The sequence below is a fragment of the Ixodes scapularis genome, unplaced genomic scaffold (assembly GCF_016920785.2).
Source record: "Ixodes scapularis isolate PalLabHiFi unplaced genomic scaffold, ASM1692078v2 PGA_scaffold13__105_contigs__length_92229423, whole genome shotgun sequence".
Taxonomy (NCBI): Eukaryota; Metazoa; Arthropoda; class Arachnida; order Ixodida; family Ixodidae; genus Ixodes; species Ixodes scapularis.
The window spans coordinates 62,133,410-62,157,552 of record NW_024609839.1 but is presented as its reverse complement, the minus strand read 5'-3'; the positions used below and the strand labels follow the sequence as shown (position 1 = coordinate 62,157,552).

Here is a 24,143-nt window from a genome sequence, read left to right as displayed (position 1 = left end):
CCAGCGAAAACCGTGGACTAGTGTGCCGAGCAGTTGATAGAGGTCACGTCGGTCTCAGCGAGTCTAAAGTTTTGGTGAACGCAGTTCTCGTTGTGTTTTTACAGCTCGGTGCGTTTAATGGTTGCCCTCTGCGTGAGCCTTCTAGGCTGGTTCACACATTCGCTTTTGAGTGTGGCCGAGATCGCTGTGACCGCTCACGACGAGATGAAAAGGCTGGCGCCATCTGTGAGGTATTCTTGGAACAACTCCGATCTGCTTATTACTAGAGTTTTTGTTGTGTTTACGAGATCAAATCTACGCACTGTCTATGAGAAATGGTCGCTTTTTTAACATTGTCAGAATTACTTCGGACCTACGGTGAAATGGTGACGCGTAAAAATAATTCTCAAACATAAACGCGGTTGGCATATGTGTCCCAGGGCTCCCGATAGATGGCGCCAGTGTGGGTGTGAGCCAGTCGCGCGGATTACAACTTCCGGTTGTGAAAGATGGTAGATGAATGCTTGCGCTGAGCGGCGATATGGGATTCTTTGCCGTTCTCCATAAAATTGGAATCTAATCAGAAATTATAGTCGGTCACAGGTTAAGAGTAAGGTGGAAGTTCGGTAGAGCCCTGCATATATCCGCAGTCAACTGGTGAATGCGGATAAAAATGAATCGGATTTGGCGGGTCGGATGCGGATATCCGTGGGTCCGGATCTACGAGTTTGTCGAACCGAACCATAAACGTGTGCAACCGCAGAGTGTAAACTGAATAGGTGAGTGATACGGAAACTTGCGCCAGGACGAGCTCCCGTACTTCACTCATTGTAGCACAGATCGAGCATGCCATCCCAGCATCAAGTGCGCCAGCAGAAAGAGACTTGTCATTAGCGGGTCTTAATTTAAGAGAGGCGAACCAGTCTGAATCCGACCACGCTGACGATATTGTTCCTTCTAGACAGCAGCCTCGGCAAACAAAACGTTGCATGTCTGTTCGCTTTTTTTTTTTTTTTAATGGATGTGGTTTTAAGCTTGCAGTTGAGGGTTCGTGTTGTCATTACTGAATATTGTGATATTTTCGCCAAGGTGACTCGCGCCTTACCACATGTATACGAGTACTTTGCTTATTTATTCAATCTACCCTTCAGCGCCCAAAGGCATTACAGAAAAAAAAGGGGGGGGGGGATATACAGCGAAAGAAAAACAGTAAACGAACTCTAGGTTTGTGACAATGTTTGCTAGTGGCAAGAACAAGAAGAATAGTAAGCTTTATACAATTATTAACACATTTGACATATCAGGAGATAAGGTACAAGCACTCTTCAATAAATATGAAAAAAACAACATTGTTGTATGATACCATGACAAGCGACTCGGGTAGACAGTTCCATTGATGAATGGTAAGAGGAAAGAGTGTTTAAGGAATATTAGTGCGGCACGAATATTCGCGAATCTTATTCTGATGATCTACCATTCGTGATATGAAGTGAGGTAGCTGAAGAAACGATCCCCTGTTGATTCCCGTTTTGTTATTATAAATGGTAGGAAAGAGTTTTAAACGTAAAGCGAATCTTCGGCATTTTAGCGGCTGCCAACCAAGACAGTCTTTTAGGAGACTCGACCTTACAGTATAATCATAATTTTCGGTCACGAATCTCGCTGCTCTGTTCTGAACCCTTTCAAGGTCGTCACCAAGATTCCGTATCCGGGGATCCCAGAGTACACAAGCATACTCAAGAATGGGCCTTGTATTTGTCAAATACAATGTCCCTTTAACTTTGGGAGGGTGATTTCTAAAATTGCGTAAAAAAAAAAAGAAAAAAGAAATATATATATATATATATACAACATACCAGTCGCTTCAGCGGTTATTTTGTTAATATCGGACTGCCAAGATAACCGTTCTGCCATGATTATCCTAAGATATTTTACCTCTGGAGTTACGGTCAGCGTAGTACCATTTAGGCAGTACGAGGCTGCGGTGAGTAACCGCCTTTCCTCTCCCACTTTTTTGTTATTCGTTCTTTGGCCGAAATAAGAAGACGCCATGTTCTTTTTATGTTCAGAAAACAGGCGTCTGCTTGAAATGAATTTTCCAAAGCAAAAATAAATTAAACTTTATTTCCTTTTGAGCGGATCTTCTGGGTTGTGTCGCGGACTCCTAAGACGATCTCGTCACTGCGAAACAATACGGAGAGAGCTATTCGAAGCGTACGATAGAAGGCTGGCAGGAGAGCAAGGCTGCGTAAGTGCAGCGTCGGTGCACATTACCGATAATGCGGCGGTGCCCATAAATAATTGCTCGTTTTCGATGAAACTTTTCAGTTGTAAGTAGAACTGTCTCGTCTTCCTTGTCCCCGGTTTTCTGCGGCGCTTTCGTCTGAATGGCCGTTGATCTCTCACGGAGGTCAGGTGGTTTGTGCCTGCTTGCGTGCGAGCGTACGTCAGTGGTTTGGCTTCGTTCGGCCACGGGACCGGCCAATTACCGGGGTTTATGAAAGTGCCTCCCTCTCGGTCGGGTGGGTATTTATAAGCGCGCCTGCCTCGCGCTGAAAGGGACCAGAATAGATACGGAACACTTTTTCTCTCTCTCTCTCTCGTTTTGTTGTTATCGTTTTCGAAAAACGTCCTCGAGTTAGAAGGGGGGAAAAAATGCAAAAAAAAAAAAAAAAGGACACTGTACACGTAGCGTCGTCAACCTTGAGATACTGCAGAGGAAAAAGTCCTTGGGGAAAGTCGACGAACCCGCGGGTCGTTTGGGCGGCGGTTGCAAGACTCCGAGACCCATGGCGCTGCATTATTGTCCTCAGTAGTAGTATAAAAGAAATACAACTACTATTACCTGTTTAGATTGTGATACTGGTATTTGTGCGTTCTCTTCCGATCCCTGTATGTTTGTTTGTTCACAGGTTTGGTGATATGAATGGGTGTTATCGGTAAATATCGTTTCGCCGAATATGCTTTTTTTTGTGTGTGTGTTTGTTTTGCCGTATTTTTGCGGTGCATTGGCTTCTTTTCGGGGCCGGCTTGCTACTGGAAACAAAGTTGTCAGGCGATCGGTCGTTAGTCTCTGCGGTCTCTGCAACCATTTCTCGTTCGCCTGTTCTGCATCGCAGTCTTTGGCTTCGAACGTTTTTATTTTTTTTTTTCCTAATTTTTTTTTTTTTATCCATTTGGAAGTTTTGGACGAAAGAACGATCACTCAGTGCTTTGTTTTGTAACGCTGTCACGAACCTGGCTAAAAACGAACGTGGGAGAACGGACTGTACGCGAAACACGAAGTTCTCTGACCGTTCAGAAGTTTCACAGAAACCGTAAGCTTGAACGACACGGTTAGAAGAACAAACAAGTGTGAATGAGGTAGAACCGAGTGCGCATGCGTAGATCCTATCGCGCTTTCTGCTGGCTGTCGCGTCACGCCCACGTGGTTTCAGACGGGAGGCACTCACTTGATCGAATGACGTTTTAGCGAACGCCCACGTTTCATCGAATGACACTTTAGCGAAGAGTCGGACGCCGCGAAGCGGCGTTTTCGGGTGGGCCAAGTGAGTTCATATTTTTGTAATGAGTTGCCGCAGACTGTCGCCGCGAAGCGGCGTAAAGCGCAGCGCGACGGATGGGTTAACGCGCGCCCCCGTTATTCGCTAAAACGACCATTCGCTCAAATGTCGCCGTTCGCTAAAATGTCATTCGCTCTTGTGATATGGACCCGTGCGGCGTCAGCGTTCGGCAGGGGATCGCGTCCAATCAACGCGTCGAAGGACGCGACGACGTCACGGGGAAGTAGAGGAGACCGTTCGCAAGCTGACAAGCGCCGTGACGATGCACTTTCGACGCTCCGTCGGATCGCCTAACGTCGGCTGCTTTCGGACTTCGTGTGAAACGGAGTTCGTAGTGCGTGACTGAAATGGTCGACCGTCCGTCCCTTCTTGCGCACTTGAGTGTACGTGCGCGCGCGCGTAGCAAAACTTTATTACCGCGCCCGGCCGTGTCGCAAGCACATTGCGTCCACCCAATGTGCACGTTTTCGGCCGTTGCTGTTGCCAGTCGTGCGAGATGCGTTTCCCTGCTCGCGGTCGCGCAAACACTTCCCTCGCCCTCAAGGTCAGTCTTGCATCCCCGGGCCACAAGGCCGCGGAGGAGCATTTCTCGACGTCACCTTCCGAGGTCCAGCGCGAGGCGCAGGTTGGACAGATAGCACCACCTCTTAGCATTTTCGTGTCCGCGAATGGGGATGTAGCCTCGATGACGTCATCGTGACGATCGTGATTTCACTCGGTGACGTCGAGCGATGCAATGACGTCACGCCTCCGGGACGTGGTCACGTGACCTAAGTTTGCGCGACTACGTGTGTTCCTGGTTGTCACGTGACACGCGCGAGATGTTTTGGTGGCGCCACCTCGCGGGCTCTCTCCTGTGACGGAGCGGGTAGGATGCGAGAGGACGACGCGCTATGTAATAGCACAGAGTGGCCATGTTAGTTCACATCTATGCCAATTAAAAACGGTTTATTTATTAAAGAAATGCGTAAGACGTTTTTTGTGAGTAATCTTTCAAATGACTAACAACGCCTAGAAATTGCTTTTTATATTAAAAAGAAAACAATTAACTTTGGAACGTTCAAGAACAAGCCTGGAGCTTCACATTACAGCCTGCATAGCATGGGTCAGGGCTATTCACTGCCTCTTAGATTAGTGTTTTCGGATCTGTGGAGGCAGGCACCCCTGTAGTAAATCCCAGCGAGATCAGTTAAGATACCGATTTATGCGGTCAGTTTAAAGTGCCTTAATCCATTTTGCCCACGCTGTAGACCTAACAGAATTCAATCGCAAGGAATATCCTACGTTTTGTGTCGACCGCATGAATAAGCAGGGATTTAATTGAAACGATTCCAAAAGCCAGCCACCGCTTTTTCCTGCTAGTTATTTTGAGGAAATGTTTGTTGAATGGTTTACACTATTAAAAAAGGAATCAACTTGGAACTAGTCAAAGTCCAGCCCTCGCATAACACATTGGAACCAACAGGATACATAAAGTCGCTTCCACTGAATTGTTCACTAAGACACGCAAGAGGCTCTCGATTTTCGTTTTCCTATTTTCAGTTTTGTGAGACATTCTTTTCTCAATTTTCTTTTGCCCGAATCGTGATTGCAAAATACACCCTATTTGCTGCGGCAGTTGTTGTAGTGGGGTAAAGCGCTGAAGAAAACGGCACACCACCATCCCAGCACTTCGACACCTCAGTGCCAGTTTGTAAACACGACTACGCATGCCACGTTTTCAAGCTTTAGCGAAATGTCCTGCCACATATATCACTTCACCAAATAAACACAAGAAGTGAGCTGACGAGATGAGGAATTCAAGGTCTGTGCGGTCTGTCCTGAGAAGGTTTAAATGTCACACTCCCCTTCATTCGTTAATTTGGTCACTTCAACCCACATGCTCATTGTGTTCACCATGCTGAACCATTTTCCTATGATGTAACCAGTCCACTTGTAGGTTTATTGGCTCAATTCACTGATCAGTTCATTGGTTGGCTCGGATATGATGTTAAAATTAATTCCTTCATTTTATTAATCAGCCATATATATATACAATTTTATTAATCAATGTATATATATATATATATATATATATATATATATATATATATATATATATATATATATATATATATATATATATATTAGTTCATTTGTGGATTCAGTTAGTTACGTTAGTGGTGCTATAAATACTGTCATTGCCATTAGTGTCATTGTATTTGCACCGATTGGTGCTCGTGTACTCCTGGCCTTTCAATTTCCTCAATCATGAGCATCTTTCCTCATTTGCTCGCCTTTTCATTTGGGCTAGATCTGTAACCTTGAACTCCGCAGCTCTTTTCCTTTTGCATCACCTGCGAAGAGGAAACCACTTTTTTTTTTCCGTCCTAGAGGCAGTTACGCCCCACCCACAATTTAGCCATGATTGCAGACGGGTGTCTGGAGGAGAAAACAGCGGGATGTTGATTGTGAGGGACCAAGGTTTTTTTCCGGCGGCACCGCCTTTCGTTCTGGATGACCTTATGTTTTTTTTTTATTTTGTTTCAATGGATTCTTGAGTTTCTACCTTCCTTCCATTTGGTGCTTTATTCTGAGAATATTGTGACTGCCTGCGAATAAACGTTCAGACCCGCATCTACACACAGTATAATAATTTGTTATAACGTAAAGAAATGCAACCCACTATTGAATGAATAGGGCTTTCTTGGGTGCTATGCCGACATTCGGCATAAATATGGCCGCTGGTTGAGCTTCCGTGGGGAAGTGTTCTTGGTAACATGGTTTATGTTTAGGGTTGAAGCAATGTCTCCAACCGACACATTTTGTCTGATCCTAAGTAGTTGCTTCTCCAAGGTCGCTTCAACTGCAGTTTTGACGTAGAATCTAGATGGAATAACTTGTTCAACCAGAAACTCCAGGGGAAAAAAAAAATATAACATCTCCTAACAAGCTGTGGCAGTCATTCTCTGCCATCCTAGAGCAATTTAAGTAGAGGCCAGCTGTGATAACTTATGGAGGGTCCAGTGAAACCTTTTCATTGTAAAGCCCATTTAAAAAGAAATTCCTGCACGACTGTTTTTACCGTATGGGTAAACAAAATTTATGCAGCAGCATTACTACAACCTCACAAGCACCTTCCTTTGCAGTGAAGTTGCTGCAGTAGTCTCCTAAAATTCTAAAATCTAAGTTCCTGAGCTTTGGGCGCAATGTCGGGAAGCTAGGGTGGTAGCGCTCGCTCTGTCACAGCTTGTTTCAAGATTTTATTTTTCTGGGGGACGGAAAAGTGTTTCCTGCGATTTCCGGTGAAGATTCAGACACCTGGCAACAATGATTATTGGCACCAACATGGCTGAAGTGTAGTTGCGCCAAAGCGCATCTTATTAAATGCCTCTAGGCTTAACCACGCAGCGGCCCTCGTGCGAGTGATCTGTGCCGTCTGCCGACGTTGGGCCGGCCACAAAGTGCCCGTTTTCCGCGTTCCCAGGAGAAGCCAAGAAGGGTGCCCCCGGCTCGGCAGCCCGAGGTGCTTCGTCGCCAGTGTCAGGATACCGGTCCAAGGTCGGCTCCGGGCCAGCCGGCCATGTGCCGAGCCAAGCCGAGTTCACCAAAGAGATCCAGCGGCTGGGAGCGTTGTGCGAGTCGCGCACCAAGGAGCTCAACCTGCTCAAGCTGCAGCTACGCCATGCCTCCACCGGGTTCACGTCGTTTGGCATCGTCATCCAACATCTGTCCGAAGTGCAGGTGAGCACAACGTTGCTGGAGGGACCATGAAGCAAAATTGAGTGTTTTTTTAATGGTGCTCGGCATAGTCATCCGGGGAACCGTGAAACACTTGAGATGAAAATTTTAATGTATTTTGCGTGATGTGACCAGGGCATGTTGAAACCTGAGCTTGCTTGTCCTAATACTTTGTACTGAGTAGTATAGGATAGTAGAATAAGGGATGACCCACCACAGAGCGCTCATTTTCCTTTAACTCGTCAGTAGTGTTTTTAGCCTGTTTATTCTATACAATGGATCACCAACTTGCCCAAGTACATACCCTTCGTGTACTGAGTATAATCTTGTACATAAATGGAGACCGCTGAGAATGAATTGTTCCAATGGTGTGTCCCATTGAAACACATATCGCCTTAATTTTTCTAGGCTGGATTAACATTTACCTTGCAGTTCGAAATCGAGGAGCGTCGTTTTGGGGTGGCAAAATGGAAATTTGCCACTATTTGATGCTCACAAAATCATTTGTGTTGACATTACCCCAACCTAGATGTCACCTTACTTGCTTCAAGAGGGGGAAAGTGTCTCTTTAGTTTTCTCCCGTGGGGATATGTGGAGCAGACATGACTGCATTTGCATGACTGCGACCGTAGTGCACTGAATCGAGTAAAAACCACTCAAATGCATCCAGCCCCCCTGCTCCTTCCTCTTGCAGCCAATCGGTGCTGAAATCGTGATTTAATGTGCTATGGTTACATCAGGGTTCTCCCCAGAAATTCTTCAGATCTGGACGTTTGGCAATTTCCAGGGTGCCGAGGGGAGGAGAAGAGGCAATTACTGAAACTTTTGTTGTTCTGTACAATTTCTCTGCCACACACCGGTGGTTTTGTTGCAGGAATTACCGTATTTGCTTGAGTAATAGCCACACTTCTTATGAACAAAGCCCGTGGGTCTGCTTTCTAATGAAGCATGGGGATAGCGGATCACCGTAATCGGCAGAAAAATGGCAGCTATTTACGGGACAGAGATAGTGTCTTCACGCAGAAATGCTATCTGCTCAGATCACCTTTTTTGAAGAACAGTGTTCTCGACCTCGTTACTCGCAGCGCTTTTTATGCGTAGTGCAATGACTGGTTGTATGTGCGTTCAGGAAAGTAGGCACAAGGTCCTTGTTCACAAGAGGTGCAGCTATTACTCGAGCAAATACGGTATGCAGTTTTGTTGCATGGTGCCACACAGGCCTGCAAAGTGCAACAATCTTGGGCGTCATGCATTTTCAAAATCGGCATCACTTTCTTTAGTGGGGGAAAAACATAGAGGTGGATTGGACAGAGTACGGGTGGACAGTCAGTGAGACTGGTGGGTAACAAAATCACTGCCACCCACTGCGGGGAGAACCCTGGGTCATGTCCATGGACCTGCACACAGTGTGACCGCTGCGAGTGCTTTCCAGTGCCGCTTCAGTGTAGCCGAATATCTTTTTAATGTTTCATACGCAGCAGCACGACTCCTTCACCATTCCAAAACTCTCGGAGGAGCTCCGGAAGTCCCGGCTGGAGATTGAGCAGGCCCGTGCAGCTATTGGTGAGTGTTTCCTTTCTCTTTTGTTCAGGTGTTCCTTGGCATATTAGTGTGCTGAACTTGTTTGCACCATACCCCCTTGCGCCCGACTCCCTCACACTGAATTCAGACAACCCCTTTCATGCTGAACCCCAAAGACTCGTCTCCGTTTTTGACCTCCTTTTTTTTCTTCCACAGAACAATACAAGGTGGACATTGAGGAGATGAAGTGCCACCAGGAGGAGAGGATAGAGGCGATGAAAGGGGAGCTGGCAACCAGCCACACTGCTAAGCTCAAAGAATGTGAGACCCCATTCGCAGCTAACCGTAAACTGAGCATTACTTGGGTGGATCGGTAAAAAAAATATATAGGTGCCTAAATGTGGCAGAAATTTTATTGTCTATTCAATTTATGTTTCTCGTATCTTGCGTGTCACTATAGTATGTCACTTGCCTCCTCTCCAGCTTTCGCTCTGCTAAAGTTAGTGAAAGCTTTGTGGGAGGAACCTATCCTGCTATTCTTAGGTTACAACAGACTATACAGTGCAGATTTAATGGGCATTCACAAAGTGTCTTCCAAAAAAACATTACAGGGTTTTTTCTTTTGTTGTAAAAATAAGTTATGCATTGCCGAACGCTCATTCTCTGCACAAATGTAGAGGTGGTCTGAACCAGATACCAAAGTTTCAGAACTAACAATTATCTTGTTCAAGTCGTAAGTGGTTTCCTGAAATTTTCAATGGGAAAATGGTAGTCGACGGAGCTCCCGAATACTTGGAGCTGAATGACGCTAGTTACCAAGAACGAGCGAAAATGGGCCCTATTTTTCCATTGGAATATTAAAGGGCACTAAAGGGGGTGCCCTTTAGTTTTCCAATATTCCTTGGGCGCCATGGTCGGAGTTTGTCCAGGGCGCTTGATGGTGTAGGGCCGTCGCTGCCTCCACTGTGTTTTCTCTACTTCTGTGTACTACTGCAGTGAGAAGTCTTGGACAATACTTTGTGTTTAGGTTATGCCAGTACAAATGAGACTTGGATAAGTGCCAGCTTTCATGAACTACACTGTGCAGGTTGGAAGTCCTACTTTTGGGTGCAAGACTTTTGCTCGCCTCTTCCTGAAACTTGTTACTGGTGTGACATTTGTTTTTCCAAAAGTTGACCAAAAGTCTGACAGACCTATACTTTATTCTTTCTTTTTTTCAGTGGAAGAAGCCCACAAGAATGAGCTGGCCTGCTATCTGGAGTGCCACACCAAGAAGGTAAGACGTTTAAGTTCAGTGGAGCGGCAGAGGCATTCAGCTTGAATCAACGTTTTCTGTGATCTCTTTTTCAAGTCCACGAAACAGAAGCCTCAGTCTCAAATTACTTACCAACGGAGTGCAGCTATACATATTGGCTGCATATTGTCTCTTGCTCTTGTCAAGTTCAACCTCTTTCAAAAAAAAAAAAAAATTAAAATCTTACCGCTTTTTTTTTTGCAGTTTCTTTTTTTTTTTTTTGTTTAGTGAAATTTGCTTTTTAAGTACACATCATGGTGAACTGAGTGAACCGAGCGATATTTCGCAGACCTCGTAACAATATTGTTTAAAGCTAGCGTAAATGGGGCTTTGTCTGCATGTCTGGGGTAATTCAACTCTGCACATTTTAGTCTCTATAGTTTGTGATATATTACCATGTCCCACTTTCACATTATATATTCTACTACACACTACCTTTCGAGGTAAATAACACTGAACCCAACTCGTACAAGCATAAACAATAAAATTATTATTATTATTATTTTTTTCTGCAGATTGAGGAACTGAAGTCCCTGTACACCGACATCATCGAAGGGGATCGCAAAAGTCACCTGGAAACCATGGACTCACTCAAGCAGAGGCACCGTGAGAAGATAGATGGTAAAGGTCGCCTTAGTGTCTAAATATAATTGTGCATTTTTAGACAGTAGGAAGTCAGTTAGCCCCGTTGGGGCGTCAGCGTCTCTCCGCTGTTGACGAGAAACTTGGTCAGTGCAATACGGCTGCTGACTCGGGGTCTCTAACGTGCATCACGCAGTAGTGATTACACGAACACACACTGGCACGACGTTCATCCAGATCGAAGCAGGCAGGGGCAGAGATTTAAGCCAGGATCATTGGGTTCTGCAGCACGAGCGTTCGCTCCATGGGCTCAGAGCTGCAGTGCGTTAACGGCCACTGATTCCCCTTTACTCCTGCTCTGTCGGCTCGACTGGTATGTGGTCTCTTTGTATTGTTGCATCAATGGGGCCTTCTCTGAGCAACAGCACGACGTAAAAGAGACTGCCAGCATGCCGATGCAAATTTCTGCTCGGAAACAAGTTTTGGGGGAACCTGGAGATTCAGCCCAAACCACTTTGTCTCTAAGCACATGCACCAAGACTAACTTCCTCCCTCGTCATCCTTGCATCCTTAAATGGACTGCTCCTGTGTACAAAAAGTCTTGAACCTGCTCTGTTCCCCAGGTCAAAGTCAATACTTCCCTTTAAACCCGAGCGTATCGGGTTTCAGTCGGGGTAAGGGACTGTGATGTGAAGGCCACAGCTCTTTCCCTCCTGTCGGGTTGGACCTGAAGCAAGACTACTCCTGATCCGTGTGAAGACTCATCCGCTGAGGATATTCTGCAATGCGACGGATTCTAGTGAGCCGTGCAACGCTCTGAGCACGGTAGATCCCCGACACTTTGCAGAGCGGGGACCCCATGTCCACTCCGACGTTTCCGAAGCAGATCTCTGAGCGGCGCTATAATTTGTACCAAGTTCAGAAAAAACCCTGCCAGATGGTGTGCCATTCCAAGGATCCGACGGACTACGGCAGTGTTTTCCAGAGCTGGGAGATCTCCGAGGGCCTTAACCTTTGTAGGGTCCGGTCGAACGCCATGGCAAGATATAATACATCCGAGGAAGGTAACTTCTCCTATGCTAAAAACACACTGGGCTTTGTTGAGGGTGACTTCAGCCTGTTCTGGGTGCTCACGAGTCTGGTGCAGGCTTGCATCGTGCTCAGCATGGTCCTTGCCGAAGACAGGTTCATCATCCATGAGGTTCAGAACCGCGGCCAGCCCACTCTAGATCTCCGACATGCATTTTTGGAAGTATTCCGGAGCTGATGTTATCCCAAAAGGTAGTTGTGCTAAGCAAGAACGGCCAATTAGGTTGAGCAACATGGTCAACTCTTGGCATGGGCGAGAGAAACTGATTTGATGGAGCCCGGAATTGGCATCCAACTTCGGAAACACTGCCACCGCCCAAAACTAGCCAAGCGTGTCTTCCACAGTTGGAAGGACGTGGTGCTCTCGTAGGACGGTGAGGTGGAGGCAAGTGAAGTCTATGCAGATCCTCACGTTTCCGAAAGGTTTCAGGATAGGCATGATTTTCTCGCACACCAGGCAGTCGGACCTCCAACTGGACGAATGACCCCCAGATCCATCTTTCTGAGCTCCTGAACGACTGCGTCCCTCAAAGGAGCGGGCATGCGACGTGTGACGCTTGGCAAGTAATGCAGTGCCGCTGCGTCTAGACGGATGGTGCACTCCTGGGGCGGTTTGCTCATCTTACGGCCGCGGCTGCAGCCAAGAGGGATTTTTATGTCACAAGACCAGCCCCACGGGGACAAGGAAGTACCTAGCATCCCTGTCTAATGGCAGAGAAATCCGTGTCGCTTCGAATACAAAAGTCTGATTTCGCTCGCAGAAAATGACTGCAGACGCTTTCAACCGGAGTCCAATTAACCGCCCCTTTATACTTTAGGAGCGGCAGGTAAAGTTACGGCCAGAGAAGGTAAATATAAGCCAAAATGAAGAAACAATCACGCAAGATATGAACGGTGCCAGTATATTTATATAACCGCACCAGTGCTGAACACTCGATTTTGCTGTAGTCTAGAGGTAAGAGCGCCAGGACTTGTCGTCGCGACGTCTAAGTTTCGGGTTCAAAGCGCACCAGAAACTTCTTTGATGATTTTTTTTTTTTTTTTTGCCTATTTTGTGGAAGTTTTTTTTTTTTTTTTTCTTAATAGACACAACTGCAGTGTGTATTAGTACTAAATAGGCGTCTCCTCTTATTGAAAAGAGTCGTAGCAAGAGTGTCGTAGCAAGAAATCAAACGTTTGCACTCGAAGCGGCACGAATTTCTCAGCCATGAGGCAGGGGACACTTAGTACTTTTTGTCCCTATAAGGCTGGTCACGTGACGTAAAAATCCCTCTTGGCCGCAGCTGTGGCCGCGGCCGCGAGATTAGCAAACCGCTCCTGGAAGTGTCCCAAGGCCGTTAAGAGTCGAGCGAAGCGCTCTTCAAGGCTTTCGGTACTCCAGAGAAACTTGACGAGTCCCAAGTCCTTTATGGCAGGCAATCCCAGAAGGGCGAAGCGAAGTTGTCGTACAACAGAAACCTCCTATCTTGTGGGCTTGTCCTTCTATGTCATGATAACATCTGACCTCCCCAACACCTTCAGGGCATGTCCACCGGGCGCCATAAGGACCTCTTCTGCTGAGCGCAGCCCAGAGGACGATATTCCTGAAAATGTATCTGAGACTGCCGAGACCTCCGCACCAGCGTTGACCTTCGCAGTCAGTGAAACGTTCGGTTTTCATTGTAAACTCGGCGCCTTGCCGTCTACCAAACTCTGACGGCACCGAAAAAAAGCCGTTGGTGTTGGATTCCATTTATGTAAAGAAATGCATTTAGTTCCTCCAGGCATCTTCTTGCAGACACGTGCGTAATGACCCTTGCTCTTGCATCGAGAGCACTTTCCGGCTCGCGCCGGGCACTTTGAATGAGCGTGACGCAATACCCCACAGTAACTGCACGTGGAGCTCGGTTGTTTTGCTTGTGAGGATCGCTTCGCATTTGAAGACGATAGATTGCTGCGAGGCTTAGATGATGAGCCTTTACCACGCGCCGCTGCGTCCAAGTCTGCGTTTGTCGAGGCTTCGCAAGCGTTGAAGTTGGTGAGCGCAGCGTCTAACTGAAGAGCTTCTGAGGGAGACTCACGCTTCGCATTTGAAGACGATAGATTGCTGCGAGGCTTAGATGATGAGCCTTTACCACGCGCCGCTGCGTCCAAGTCTGCGTTTGTCGAGGCTTCGCAAGCGTTGAAGTTGGTGAGCGCAGCGTCTAACTGAAGAGCTTCTGAGGGAGACTCACGGCCCAAGAACGAAGTGATCACAAATAGGGTGGTCACTCGGGCTTCCGTAGTCGCATCGGTCCGCCATGTTGTAGAGCACTGTTACATATTGGTCCACTGTTTCAGTGAGCTCCTGCTCCCCGTATACTACGTTCCTGACTAACCCGAAGGTGTCAAAAATTTGCCTAGCCTGGCGACCCATGAGGCAGAGAAGCGTTCGTACTTGGGCTTCCTCGTTCTGCAAGACCAGTACGATTGTATGACGGGAATGGACAAACCCCACGATTGATGCTGGCACTCCGAATGCGTTCCCAAAAGTTGGGGGGGTTCGGGCGGCCCGAGGGCAAGTCTGGCGGCGGCGCTTGCCCGAGCCACGACTCTGTGCGGTCTGCAACCACAAGGCAACGCCCGAAGCTTCAGAAACGGCGGCATCTCACTCTGACGCACTGTCCCGGTGCTCAGTGGCACCAGAGAGAAATACGACAGACTCCGTGTCACGGCAAACCAAAAAGGAAGTTTTATTTCCCATGTCCCCGCTCTATCACGGACCCCACTGCAGGCGCCACGTTGCGCGTGCCTCGCTCGTAGAAAGCGGGAAGTTCGATGGAGGCTCCCGCCACGAGCACCTTTGCCAAATGGCTTCACAATGCGAGAGTTTGCCTTTCGAGCTGCTTCACTTGAGCTTCCCCGCTCGAGCTTTTCCACACTAATCTAAATGGACGGTTTCTACAAACGGTCCTCACTGTGGACCACATATGGCCCACACTCAATTCATTAACAACCGACACTAGTAGATGCAAGGCTGCAATTTTCTGGCCTAAAAGTTGTGAACAAGATATTAAGGAAAGCCATAAGTGTGCAGACCCAGTCGAGCCGTATTTTTGGCGACTTTTTTTGCTTTAGCCTCGACATCTTGTCTAAATGAATGTCAAAATAAATTTGATTTCGTTTGATTTGCAGCGATCAACGAGGAGTACACGATCGAGCTGGAGTCGATCAACCAGGACCATGCAGTGCGTCAGGCGGAGCTGGACTCCAAGCATGCCGAGCTGCTGCAGCAGTACAAGACGCTCCAGAACCAGGCCAAGGAGTTCCAGGAATCTGTGCTCCAGGACACGGACACCAAGATTCAGGTAATATCAAGGTCCGCCTCGCGCGGCTGTGCACCCTCGACGTTTTGAGCAGCCAATCCGACACAGACGGCCGAGTTAACCAAAGGTCAAGCGCGTGGCGCCCTTTTCCGACAAGCACAGCGAGCAGACGGCCATGTCGTCTGCTTTCTGCCGATTGCGTTGTCTGCTTGCTGGTTGGCTCTGTCATCTGCATCTGCCATTGATTGTGTGAGGGGTGTCGGTCTCGTTTTTCATCAAAAGGGAGCTACCGTATTTTCTGAACTGTTGTCCTCACCCAATGTGTAGTCTGCGGGGGCGAATTTGGGTTAAAAGTAGGTTTCCTTAGATCACCTGCACTTGATCGTAGCCTGCACGCACAAAATTCTCGTACAAAGCACACCTTGACAAATGCTTGCTTTATTAGATTGCAGAGGCGCTTGTCTTACATAAATCATCATGAACATAATTTGTCATTCACAAAATCTGCCATGTCTTGTCATAGTGAACGATTTAGAAAAATAAGTCCTTGCATAGTTCGCACCTCTAGAGTGTCCGTACCGCGTAAAATTTCAACTTTTAAACATGTATAGTCTGCAAGCCATGGTCCGAAAAATGATAAAAGTCATACAATTTTGTAAAGTGAAATCTACCGCTGACACACGTCTTCGACGAAAATTTGAGACTGCTACGTGCAGGCGCCGATTTTGCCGGCCGATTTAGGAGGGGGCCCGGATCGATGACATCCTATGGTAAATTCTCGCACAAATGCCCACCCAAAAAGAAGAGCTAATGGTGAGAAATATTGGGTGGGCGACCTCTGGGGATGCGCGGAGAAAAATAAGTGAGCGATGAACTCGCAGTGACATCTGCTACGAACCAGATGACACCGGAACTGATAGTGCAGATTGCGGACATAGAAAATTCACCTTCCACCGTGTGCTCAGCACGCAGGAACTAGCCGCAAATTCTCAATTGCAGGAGCTGGTACCGCAGATGATGGATGCGGCAGATTCGCATTTCACAGTGCGATAAATGTGCGGCAACCCACCACAAACCCTCGTACCGCAGGAACAGATGATGCGCGCGCGGATCGCAGAGACATGAAACTTTAGATTTTATGACGGGGTTGATACAATTCCCTTCGGACGTCCGACAAGAATCGGGGCAAGCAGAGTTTTAAAATTTTTAGCCCATGCATATTTAGCCGGAAAAAAACTTGAGATACACCTAAGCATGTCTTACGAGTTGTGAATGCGAAAGCATGCAAGCCGCTCGTCTGCTCCCTTTTTCGTCTGCTGCATACTTTTCATCGCCGGTCAGCACGCGTGCTCTCCTGGGCACGCGTTAACGGCGCGCTGATGGACACTCGGCGCCATGGGATGAGCGGTCGTGGAAACTGACAAGCGCAGCGGCCAATGGAAGCCCCTTTGATGCGTGCCAGCCAATGGAACCGAAGGCAAAATTCATCAGCTTTACTTCGCTCATTTGGGATCAGGGAAACTAGGCGCCATTTTCGCATTTCAAACTGATGTCGTCAGCTCGCTCCATGAGGCAGCTAATGAAAACAGGTTGGGCAATCTCTCGGGAAAGGGCATTCGTATGGGATTTTACCGCGTACGCAACAAACTGAGATTACTTCGAAGCTCTCCTTGGCGAAGAGGAGGAAAAAGTTTTGCAATTGGTTTGACGACGCCGACCCGGTCGCATCTCTTTCGCAGTGGCTGTCTAAGAAGAACAAGGACCTCGAGAAGGAGGTGGAGAGCCTCAACGTGGTGCTCGAGATGCGCTCGGACAAGATCCAGTCACTCCAGCACTGCAAGTTGGAGATGGAGAGGAAGGTGGGTGCCCCCGGGGTTACAATGCCCGGGACGAGATTCCGACTGGTTCGTGTACAGCGTCCTAATAACTTGATCTCGGCAGCATAACAGTCCGGCTTTTGAAGCGTCACTCGTTGCCACTTTGAGACCGCTTTTGGTGTGCCGACGAAACTGGACACTAAATGCGAGAGTCAGAGACTCGTTCCAGGCAACAACGTGCCGGAGCGACGCCCGCTCCGGGAGCGTCGGAACGCTAAGCTCTTGCGCTTCGGCGTCTGCCGCAGGGGGAAGAGCTGGAGCGGTGCAGAGTCAAGATGGAGAAGATGGAGGCCCGGATCGAAGACCTGCAAGAACTGCTCAACGAGAAAGTGAAGCTGCAGAGGTGAGATTGTCTACTCACCTCGTCGCCCGCGCGGTTGCCGCTGTCCGGCAATTCGGTTCTGCCGACGTTTTAGACGGACACGTTTATCTGTGCCGAGGTTTTTTTGTGTTGGGACGGAATGTAGTGGGACCGATACCAACTTGAACGAATGTTTGCAACTCAAAATCTCGCCTTTTGCTTATTTTGTCGGCATCGAAACTGTTGTTTGAGAGTCTGGCGTTCGGACTTGCTCTTTCTCCTTTCGCTCGCTTGCTTGTGTTCACATGCGGTGGCAATGCGAAAGCCGGTATATTTTCTGAATCTTAGAATGTCTAAGGCACGTGGTGTATTTAATTTGTGGGACGCAGTTTTTTTTTTACAATCACTGTAAGGCCAGAACTGCATTGGTTTTAAAAAAAGTGTGGTGGGTTGTCTCCAACTAGTGAACTGACCAAGGCGTGTGTGGAATTGTTTTTTTGTCTCTTCAGCCAACTGTCCGTGGAAAACGCGAAGCTGCGCGAGACGTCTGAGAAGCAGAACCGCAAGCTCTCCCGGCTGGACATGCGCAACGAGGAGCTCAGCTACAAGTTGCGAGAATCCGCAAATGTCTCCTACGTTCGCGGTAACTAACGTCTTGATCAGTATTTCGGGAAATCACCGGGACGGTTGCCTGCATGCACGCTTTCTTGGACCTCGTGATTTCAAAGCTACCAATAGAGACGTTGCCTTAGCGGCATTAGCAGGGACAAATTGATCTATGCAATGGTGCCGTCTGCCTTACCGGTTGTTAAGGGTTGGTCCAAAGGAAATACTAACGACCTGGATCGATTTCCTATTTGACAGGTTGCCGACAAACAGTAAGGAGAAAAACGTCGCTTACCCAAACCATGTAGTGTTAGATGTACAGTATCATGGAATTCCACTTCCTGTTTGATCCGTACAGAATTGACATCTTCCAGTAAGTAATTTGGAAGGTTGGTTCATTTCTAACTTAGTACTATACCAAGCTGATGTGGTCTATTCAGTCCTGAAGTGTATCCACTTCTAGAGTTGGGAAAAGCAGAACGAGTTCCTTTGGTGATGCCCTTCATCATTCCACTTTAGCAGAACGAACACTGGAGAGCAGGAAACCACTAATCACAGCGAACAGAGAGCTTTGTGGGCGGGACTTGTCCTGCTTTCCTTAACCTGCACCAGACTGTCAAGTGGTGTCAGTGTTCCGATAAAACTTTTCTTTCTAAGGTCGCTTCTTCCCTTGTTGTATTTTCTGTGCATGTGCCCCGAATCGACATCAGAGGGTAACCAGCCACGGTCCCGCAACAGCCCGCAGAAGCGGTTCTCGGTGACTGACCCGACCTCCATGTCCCAGTCCTGGCACGCGGACCGTTCCCGGCCCAGTGCCGGTCGTATTTCCACGTCGACGCCGCACGTCCACCTGCACTCGCAGACACTTCCACGCAGCCAGGCGACCCTCACCGACGAGTTTCCGGACAAGCGCAAGATCCGCCGGAGCATGTCAGAGTCTTCGCCTCCAGAAGACATCCAGATCCAACTCTTTGGAGCATGCTGCAATCGGACGGACGACTCAGTGGATGAAGAGGCGGCAGACGATGACGGCGGCAGCTGCTGCTACAGCGGTCCGAAGTGTTCCCAGGACGACTTGCTGAGGCTGACATGGGTGAAGGAAGACCCCGACCTTCAGAACGGCGCCGAGAGCCTCCACAGCCCGGAAGCGATGGGTTCGTCCTGACACAGCCTCCTGGGCACTCCGTCGACGCCGTTGCCGCGACGTTCTGCCGGAGAAGCCATGGCTCCCGAAGACGAGACGGCAACATCTGCTTCAACGCGGCGCTGATTTTTTTTTTAAGAAGTCACTGGTGCGTGTACTTAAGTCCGAGCCTTTCCGGAGCCCACTCCGTCGTCGGCGAGTAGTGCAGCGAGCCGAGCGGCGTCTGAAAAGTTTTGCCGCGTGCTAGGCAACGTCGGCGGCGGCGTCTGCAACAAGACGTCGTCTGCAGCGGGATGTCGTCTGCTACAGATTGTCATCTGCAACGTCCGCACACCGACATTGTTTGTAATGAGTAGTCTGCTAAACTTTGTTGTCTGCTACGTCGTCTACAAGGCAGCCTGCGAATGCCAACCGGTTTGCTTTTTGGTCTCCGAGCTGTGATGGACATCACCGCAAGCTACTAGTCAGACTGAATCTTGCTGGGTGTAAGTTCTGCGTTTCGCATCCGGCTTGGTCTACGAGACTTTTTTCGTGCTGCTAGATGGTCCGCCAACATTTCGCTTTTGTTCCTTTTTTTTTGGTATGTTGTGAGAGACTTTGCGGGACCAGGCTGTGGTCAGAGCCGAAGGTTACGTTTTTAGCTTTCTTTACTCGAATTTTTGTTTAACATTGTGTTTTTTTGTTTGTTTTTTTCTTTCTGTCTATAAATTATTTTTTCTCAATTCTACGTTAGAGTTGGGTGACAGTGATTTTCACTTTTTTTTGGCATGTGTTTGGATCCAAACTGGCACCAAACTTTCAACTTGTAGCCTGTTGTGGAAGTTTTTGTCTTTTTTTTTTTGTCTTTTGAAGATTTAGAGTTTATGAGCAATTGAGCTTTTATCACTTATTATAGTTAATTTTAACTTCAAATTATAGTAAGGGAAAAGTGAGCTGTGATAGTGACTATCAAGGCTTGGGTGTTTAAGTGGGGGTGCCAGTTTAATGTGGATGGTGGCAGGTGCCTCTCTGCAAAGTGTAAAGCTGTTTCCTTTCAAGGCTGCTTTTTCCTCCACTTTTTCATATTTTTAAAGAAAGTCCTGAGCTTAACAGTTGACAGGCGACGAGGTTTTATGTGGACGCGACTTGAGGCGTCTCCTCTGCAGCTAAAACGTAGCGGCATGCGCAGCTTCCCACATGAATAATGGTGCACCCAGTATTGTAAGCATGCCCCAGTTTGAATGATTTTTGTGCGATTTTCTTTTTTTGTTTTAGCTACTCACAAGGGTTTTGTATGTGTATACATGAAGATGGTTGCGTTTTAATTGAATGTGATTTATTGTGTTCTGTATTACTCTTGATTGTGTTGCAAGTGTACTTGAGGATAGTTGTCTTTTAATTGAAAATTAAAATATTGATGTTGCCATGGGCCTTCTTGTTCTCGAAAGGAGAGTTTAAAGCTTTCGGAAGCGGTTGAAGAAAAACAAGAAATTACCAATCTCGCTGTGCTTGGAGACACGCCGAACCCAAAGCTGCTGTCTTCGAATCCGTGCACATGACAATGCAATTGGATTTATCTGTAAGCAACTTCAACCTTGTGTACTTTATCCCATTCCTCTGAATTGCACTAGGACCGCCTGGCCTCGCCAGGTTTTGGTCTGCTTCGTATTCAGTATTGCCTACCGTAGTCCCTAAATTTGCCCATGATGCTTTAAAATGATGCGAGCGTTTTGACCTTTAATAGAAAACACGTAAAGGTTTTTTTGTTTTTTTTAACAATACTTTAAAGATAGTAACTACGGTATTTTAACCTCTGTGATATCGCTTCCATAAAACCTTCAATATAGTTGCTATTAGTAATATACGGTCCCCCGCGTTGGGTCCCCTGTCAAATGCAGCCATCGCAATTCAGTGACGTTCAATGCAGGGAATTTTCCCCTTTTCAAGGAATTTTCTGTCTCAATTTTGGTGAAAATGGAAAGGGGAATTTTAACGCAATTGCAGGGAATTTTAAGAACTGACGAGGGAATTCGAGAAAAACTAGAGAGATAACTAGATATGCGGAGTGCAAGCTTGTCTGCATTTAAAAGGTTAAAAAGCGCAACACAACAAGGACAATAAAGACACGAAGACGACAGGACGGGCGCTAACTCACAACTGATTTTATTAGAAACAACACTGTCACTTTTATACACGAGATCGTATGCCAAACCCACACTGCAACCAATCACCGCTCTCACAAGCAACTATCTAGAAACATTACTTCTTTCTGAAGCAAAAAGAGAGAAGGCGCGCTAACGCATTTGTCATCTTTCTTTTTGATATAAAACGCCTCTATAATCTCTCTCTGTCTTATCTTTTGATTTCTTTAAAAATTTTGTTTCAGCCAAAAGAGGCTTACAGTCAGCGCATCGCCTGCAGTGGTCTGCCAGGTGTCCCCCCGCGTTGTTCTGCACAGAAAGATTATGCTCGCGTGCCCTATCGTTAAAACAGCGCCCGGCTTGTCCAATATAAACTTTTCCACATCTTAATGGAATCTCATAGACAACATTGGTCACACATTCAGTGTACTGTACATTGCATTGCAGACAATGCAAACCTGCAAACCCCTGCCTGCAAACAATGCAGTGGTCTGCATTGTTTGCAGGGGATTGTGGGGAGTTAAGGACGCAGAGTTTGATTGGCTCGGATGGCAAGGATAGTGGGCAGAATGTCAAACTGAAATTTTTATTGGTTTGGTTCGGGTTCATGGATTTTGGTTCAGTCCTGGGGAGCGAAAAGTAATGGTCCGAACCGGTTTGAACTGCTAAATTAAGAATATATTTTTTGCGTTCTATCAGTTAGCAGTATAGATGCCGTGATACGATTAGTTTTTTCTATCGTTCGTACAATCCACTTTTATTTTCAGGTACCAAAAATATGAAAATGCGTTATTTAATTTTGACACAACAGTAAAAGCAAGTCTACATTAACATACAAAATGTCTTGTTTATACGACTATACATTTTATCTGAATCAAAATGTAGCAAAGTGTGGTAAGTCGCCTAAAATACCCGTGATTGCTACAACTTTGTGTTTCAGTATTAGTTAAATCGTTGTACCTTTGAACTAAGGAGTTGCAGTGAAAATCGTGAAATGGGCACCTTGTCGCCATATATATCGTGAGCTGCTATTTACGAAATATGTTTCATAATTTATATATATATATATATGATGTCACAACTGGAGCCATAAGCAATACAATTTTCAGAAATTTCTCGAAAGTTTTAGGACAAGTTTTTTCAGTCTACATTTTATAGAACCACTAAGCGGCAATCGCAATGCTTTGTTTACACTCGGCACTGATGCAGGCAACGAATCGTGCAGGAAGGAGTGATTGAAATTATTCACTCAAAATCTTTAAGCACCTTCATACTCTGATTGAATCAGGCCTAAAATAGTGCTTATGCAAGTGAATATTTTCTTATGCAGGAGAAACTGGCATTAAAAGACACATTAAAAAAAAAAAAAAATTTTTTTTTTTAGAGGTTTTTTATTTTAATATTTTCTGACATTAAAAACATTAACAGACATTAAAAAAAAAATTTTTTTTTTTTTTTAGGTTTTTTATTTTAATACTTTTTGATGGTTTGCGTGCATAATCGTCATAGTTCTGCCGTAGCCTCAAATCCAGAAATTTGTTTAAGGCTCTCCCAAATCACTTGTAACGGGCCTATTGAGAATAAAGGCGCCAAAAACGATTTGCAGAGCATCTTCCAGATAATTTGGGGGCGCATTTACTTCTGATGTGATCGCCCTTTATTTATGTTGTCAAATATTCAGTCGGTAACAGTGGCGTAGCTAGGCCTTCTGGCACCCGGGGCCCTTGTCTCTTTCGTAGCCCCCCTTCACTCCCTGAGATAAGCAACCAGTAAAGCAGGGGGGGGAGTGAGGTTGCACCCTCTTCACGTGAGTGGGACGCCTGCTACCCTCCCCCTGTTACTATGCTACTGGTCAGTAATGAAATATATTTTTATTATCATCAATAAATTTGACTTTATGAAGTTCACATAACCGCTTGAGACCGACACGGGAGGACGATACTCGAATTTACACCAGCTATTAAGTTTGCGGAAACGTTTTCTTGTTGGATGTTTGGCAGTGTGAGACATCGGGCTGCAGGGGTTGCTAATGTTATATTCGGTTTTACGGCACTCGTTTTGGGCCCTGACATCATCTATGATGACGTTGAGAGGATGTCGTACCGGGCGACGACGGTGCCTCAATCCGAGTCCTTGGTACCTCAGAGGCGACAACATTCTACTTTGACTGGGCTACCTCCTTGGAGCCTGACGCTCTGACCCCAGTGAGCAACAGCACCACCATGCTCCTAGGGCTCTTTTGTGCTACATACACCAATCGAACGGCGTGCCAGATCCCCTGGGCTCGCTACTGACCTGCCTCAACAAAATCTCGACATCTGCAAATCGCACTACCATCTTCCGCAATAACAGCAATCTATCTTGTCATCTTGCATGTATATACTCATCGCATTATCATGTTCATTAGACGCGGCACTGCGGGCCTCCATGGTATGGGCTGTTGCCTTTCCGCGGTGCCGCGGCTCTCCAGAGCCAAATAGATATTGTGTTATATTATTACTTTACAACTCTTTGCTTTATCAGTTGTGCACTCTAACATTTCACGTAGATATATTGTCGAGAGACTGCTATAAATACTGCACAACTTTACAATTCGAACATCTTCCTTGGAAAAAAGCGTAAGGAAAAATCCTTGGCTAGTGTTTACTCGCATGCAACGCCACTGGCCAAGAAACTCCTATCTTGCAGTGTAACTTGAAGGACAAAAGCGAGTGTTTTCACTCAATCTTTCCTTTGCAAAACTTTATGACTTAGCTGGGTGGTCGTAGTACTGCCCAGGGAGGGTATTTCAATGCAGCTCATAGGTTGGACCCGAGCATTGTGTGGGCACTTGATCTGGGCTCGTGATAATCGATAGCTCGAGAAGCATATCGGTAGTGGCCTGTGTCCAATCGCTGCAGTGATGACAATAGCCGAACCATAACAATGTCTGGAACCATGTCTTGTACTTGCCAACCCCAGCACGTGGCTATGATCAACATTGGCGGCATATAATTGCCTCCAAATCATGTGGCCGCTTGTTCTGGCTGCGAGTTGAGTGGGTGAACGCTGCTCATTTTTCTT

The 24,143-nt window shown here is 46.8% G+C and overlaps 1 protein-coding gene across 4 annotated transcripts in view; it reads left to right on the top strand.

Annotated features, from left to right (window-relative positions):
* Positions 1 to 20,363, top strand: part of LOC8035590 (microtubule-associated protein futsch) — a 70,386-nt gene extending 50,023 nt beyond the window's left edge. For 3 of the 4 annotated variants that reach the window (XM_029987119.3, XM_040223808.3, XM_029987121.4), the window contains 10 exons: positions 7,009 to 7,265; positions 8,741 to 8,825; positions 9,000 to 9,104; positions 10,004 to 10,059; positions 10,593 to 10,698; positions 14,902 to 15,074; positions 16,772 to 16,891; positions 17,155 to 17,252; positions 17,720 to 17,853; positions 18,527 to 20,363. In XM_029987119.3, coding sequence (XP_029842979.3) covers positions 7,009 to 7,265; positions 8,741 to 8,825; positions 9,000 to 9,104; positions 10,004 to 10,059; positions 10,593 to 10,698; positions 14,902 to 15,074; positions 16,772 to 16,891; positions 17,155 to 17,252; positions 17,720 to 17,853; positions 18,527 to 18,981 — 1,589 coding nt within the window. In that variant the 3' untranslated portion in view covers positions 18,982 to 20,363. The remainder of the gene's footprint in view (positions 1 to 7,008; positions 7,266 to 8,740; positions 8,826 to 8,999; positions 9,105 to 10,003; positions 10,060 to 10,592; positions 10,699 to 14,901; positions 15,075 to 16,771; positions 16,892 to 17,154; positions 17,253 to 17,719; positions 17,854 to 18,526) is intronic. The other variant, XM_040223809.2, reaches the window with a different exon arrangement.
* The last annotated feature ends 3,780 nt before the right edge of the window (positions 20,364 to 24,143 follow it).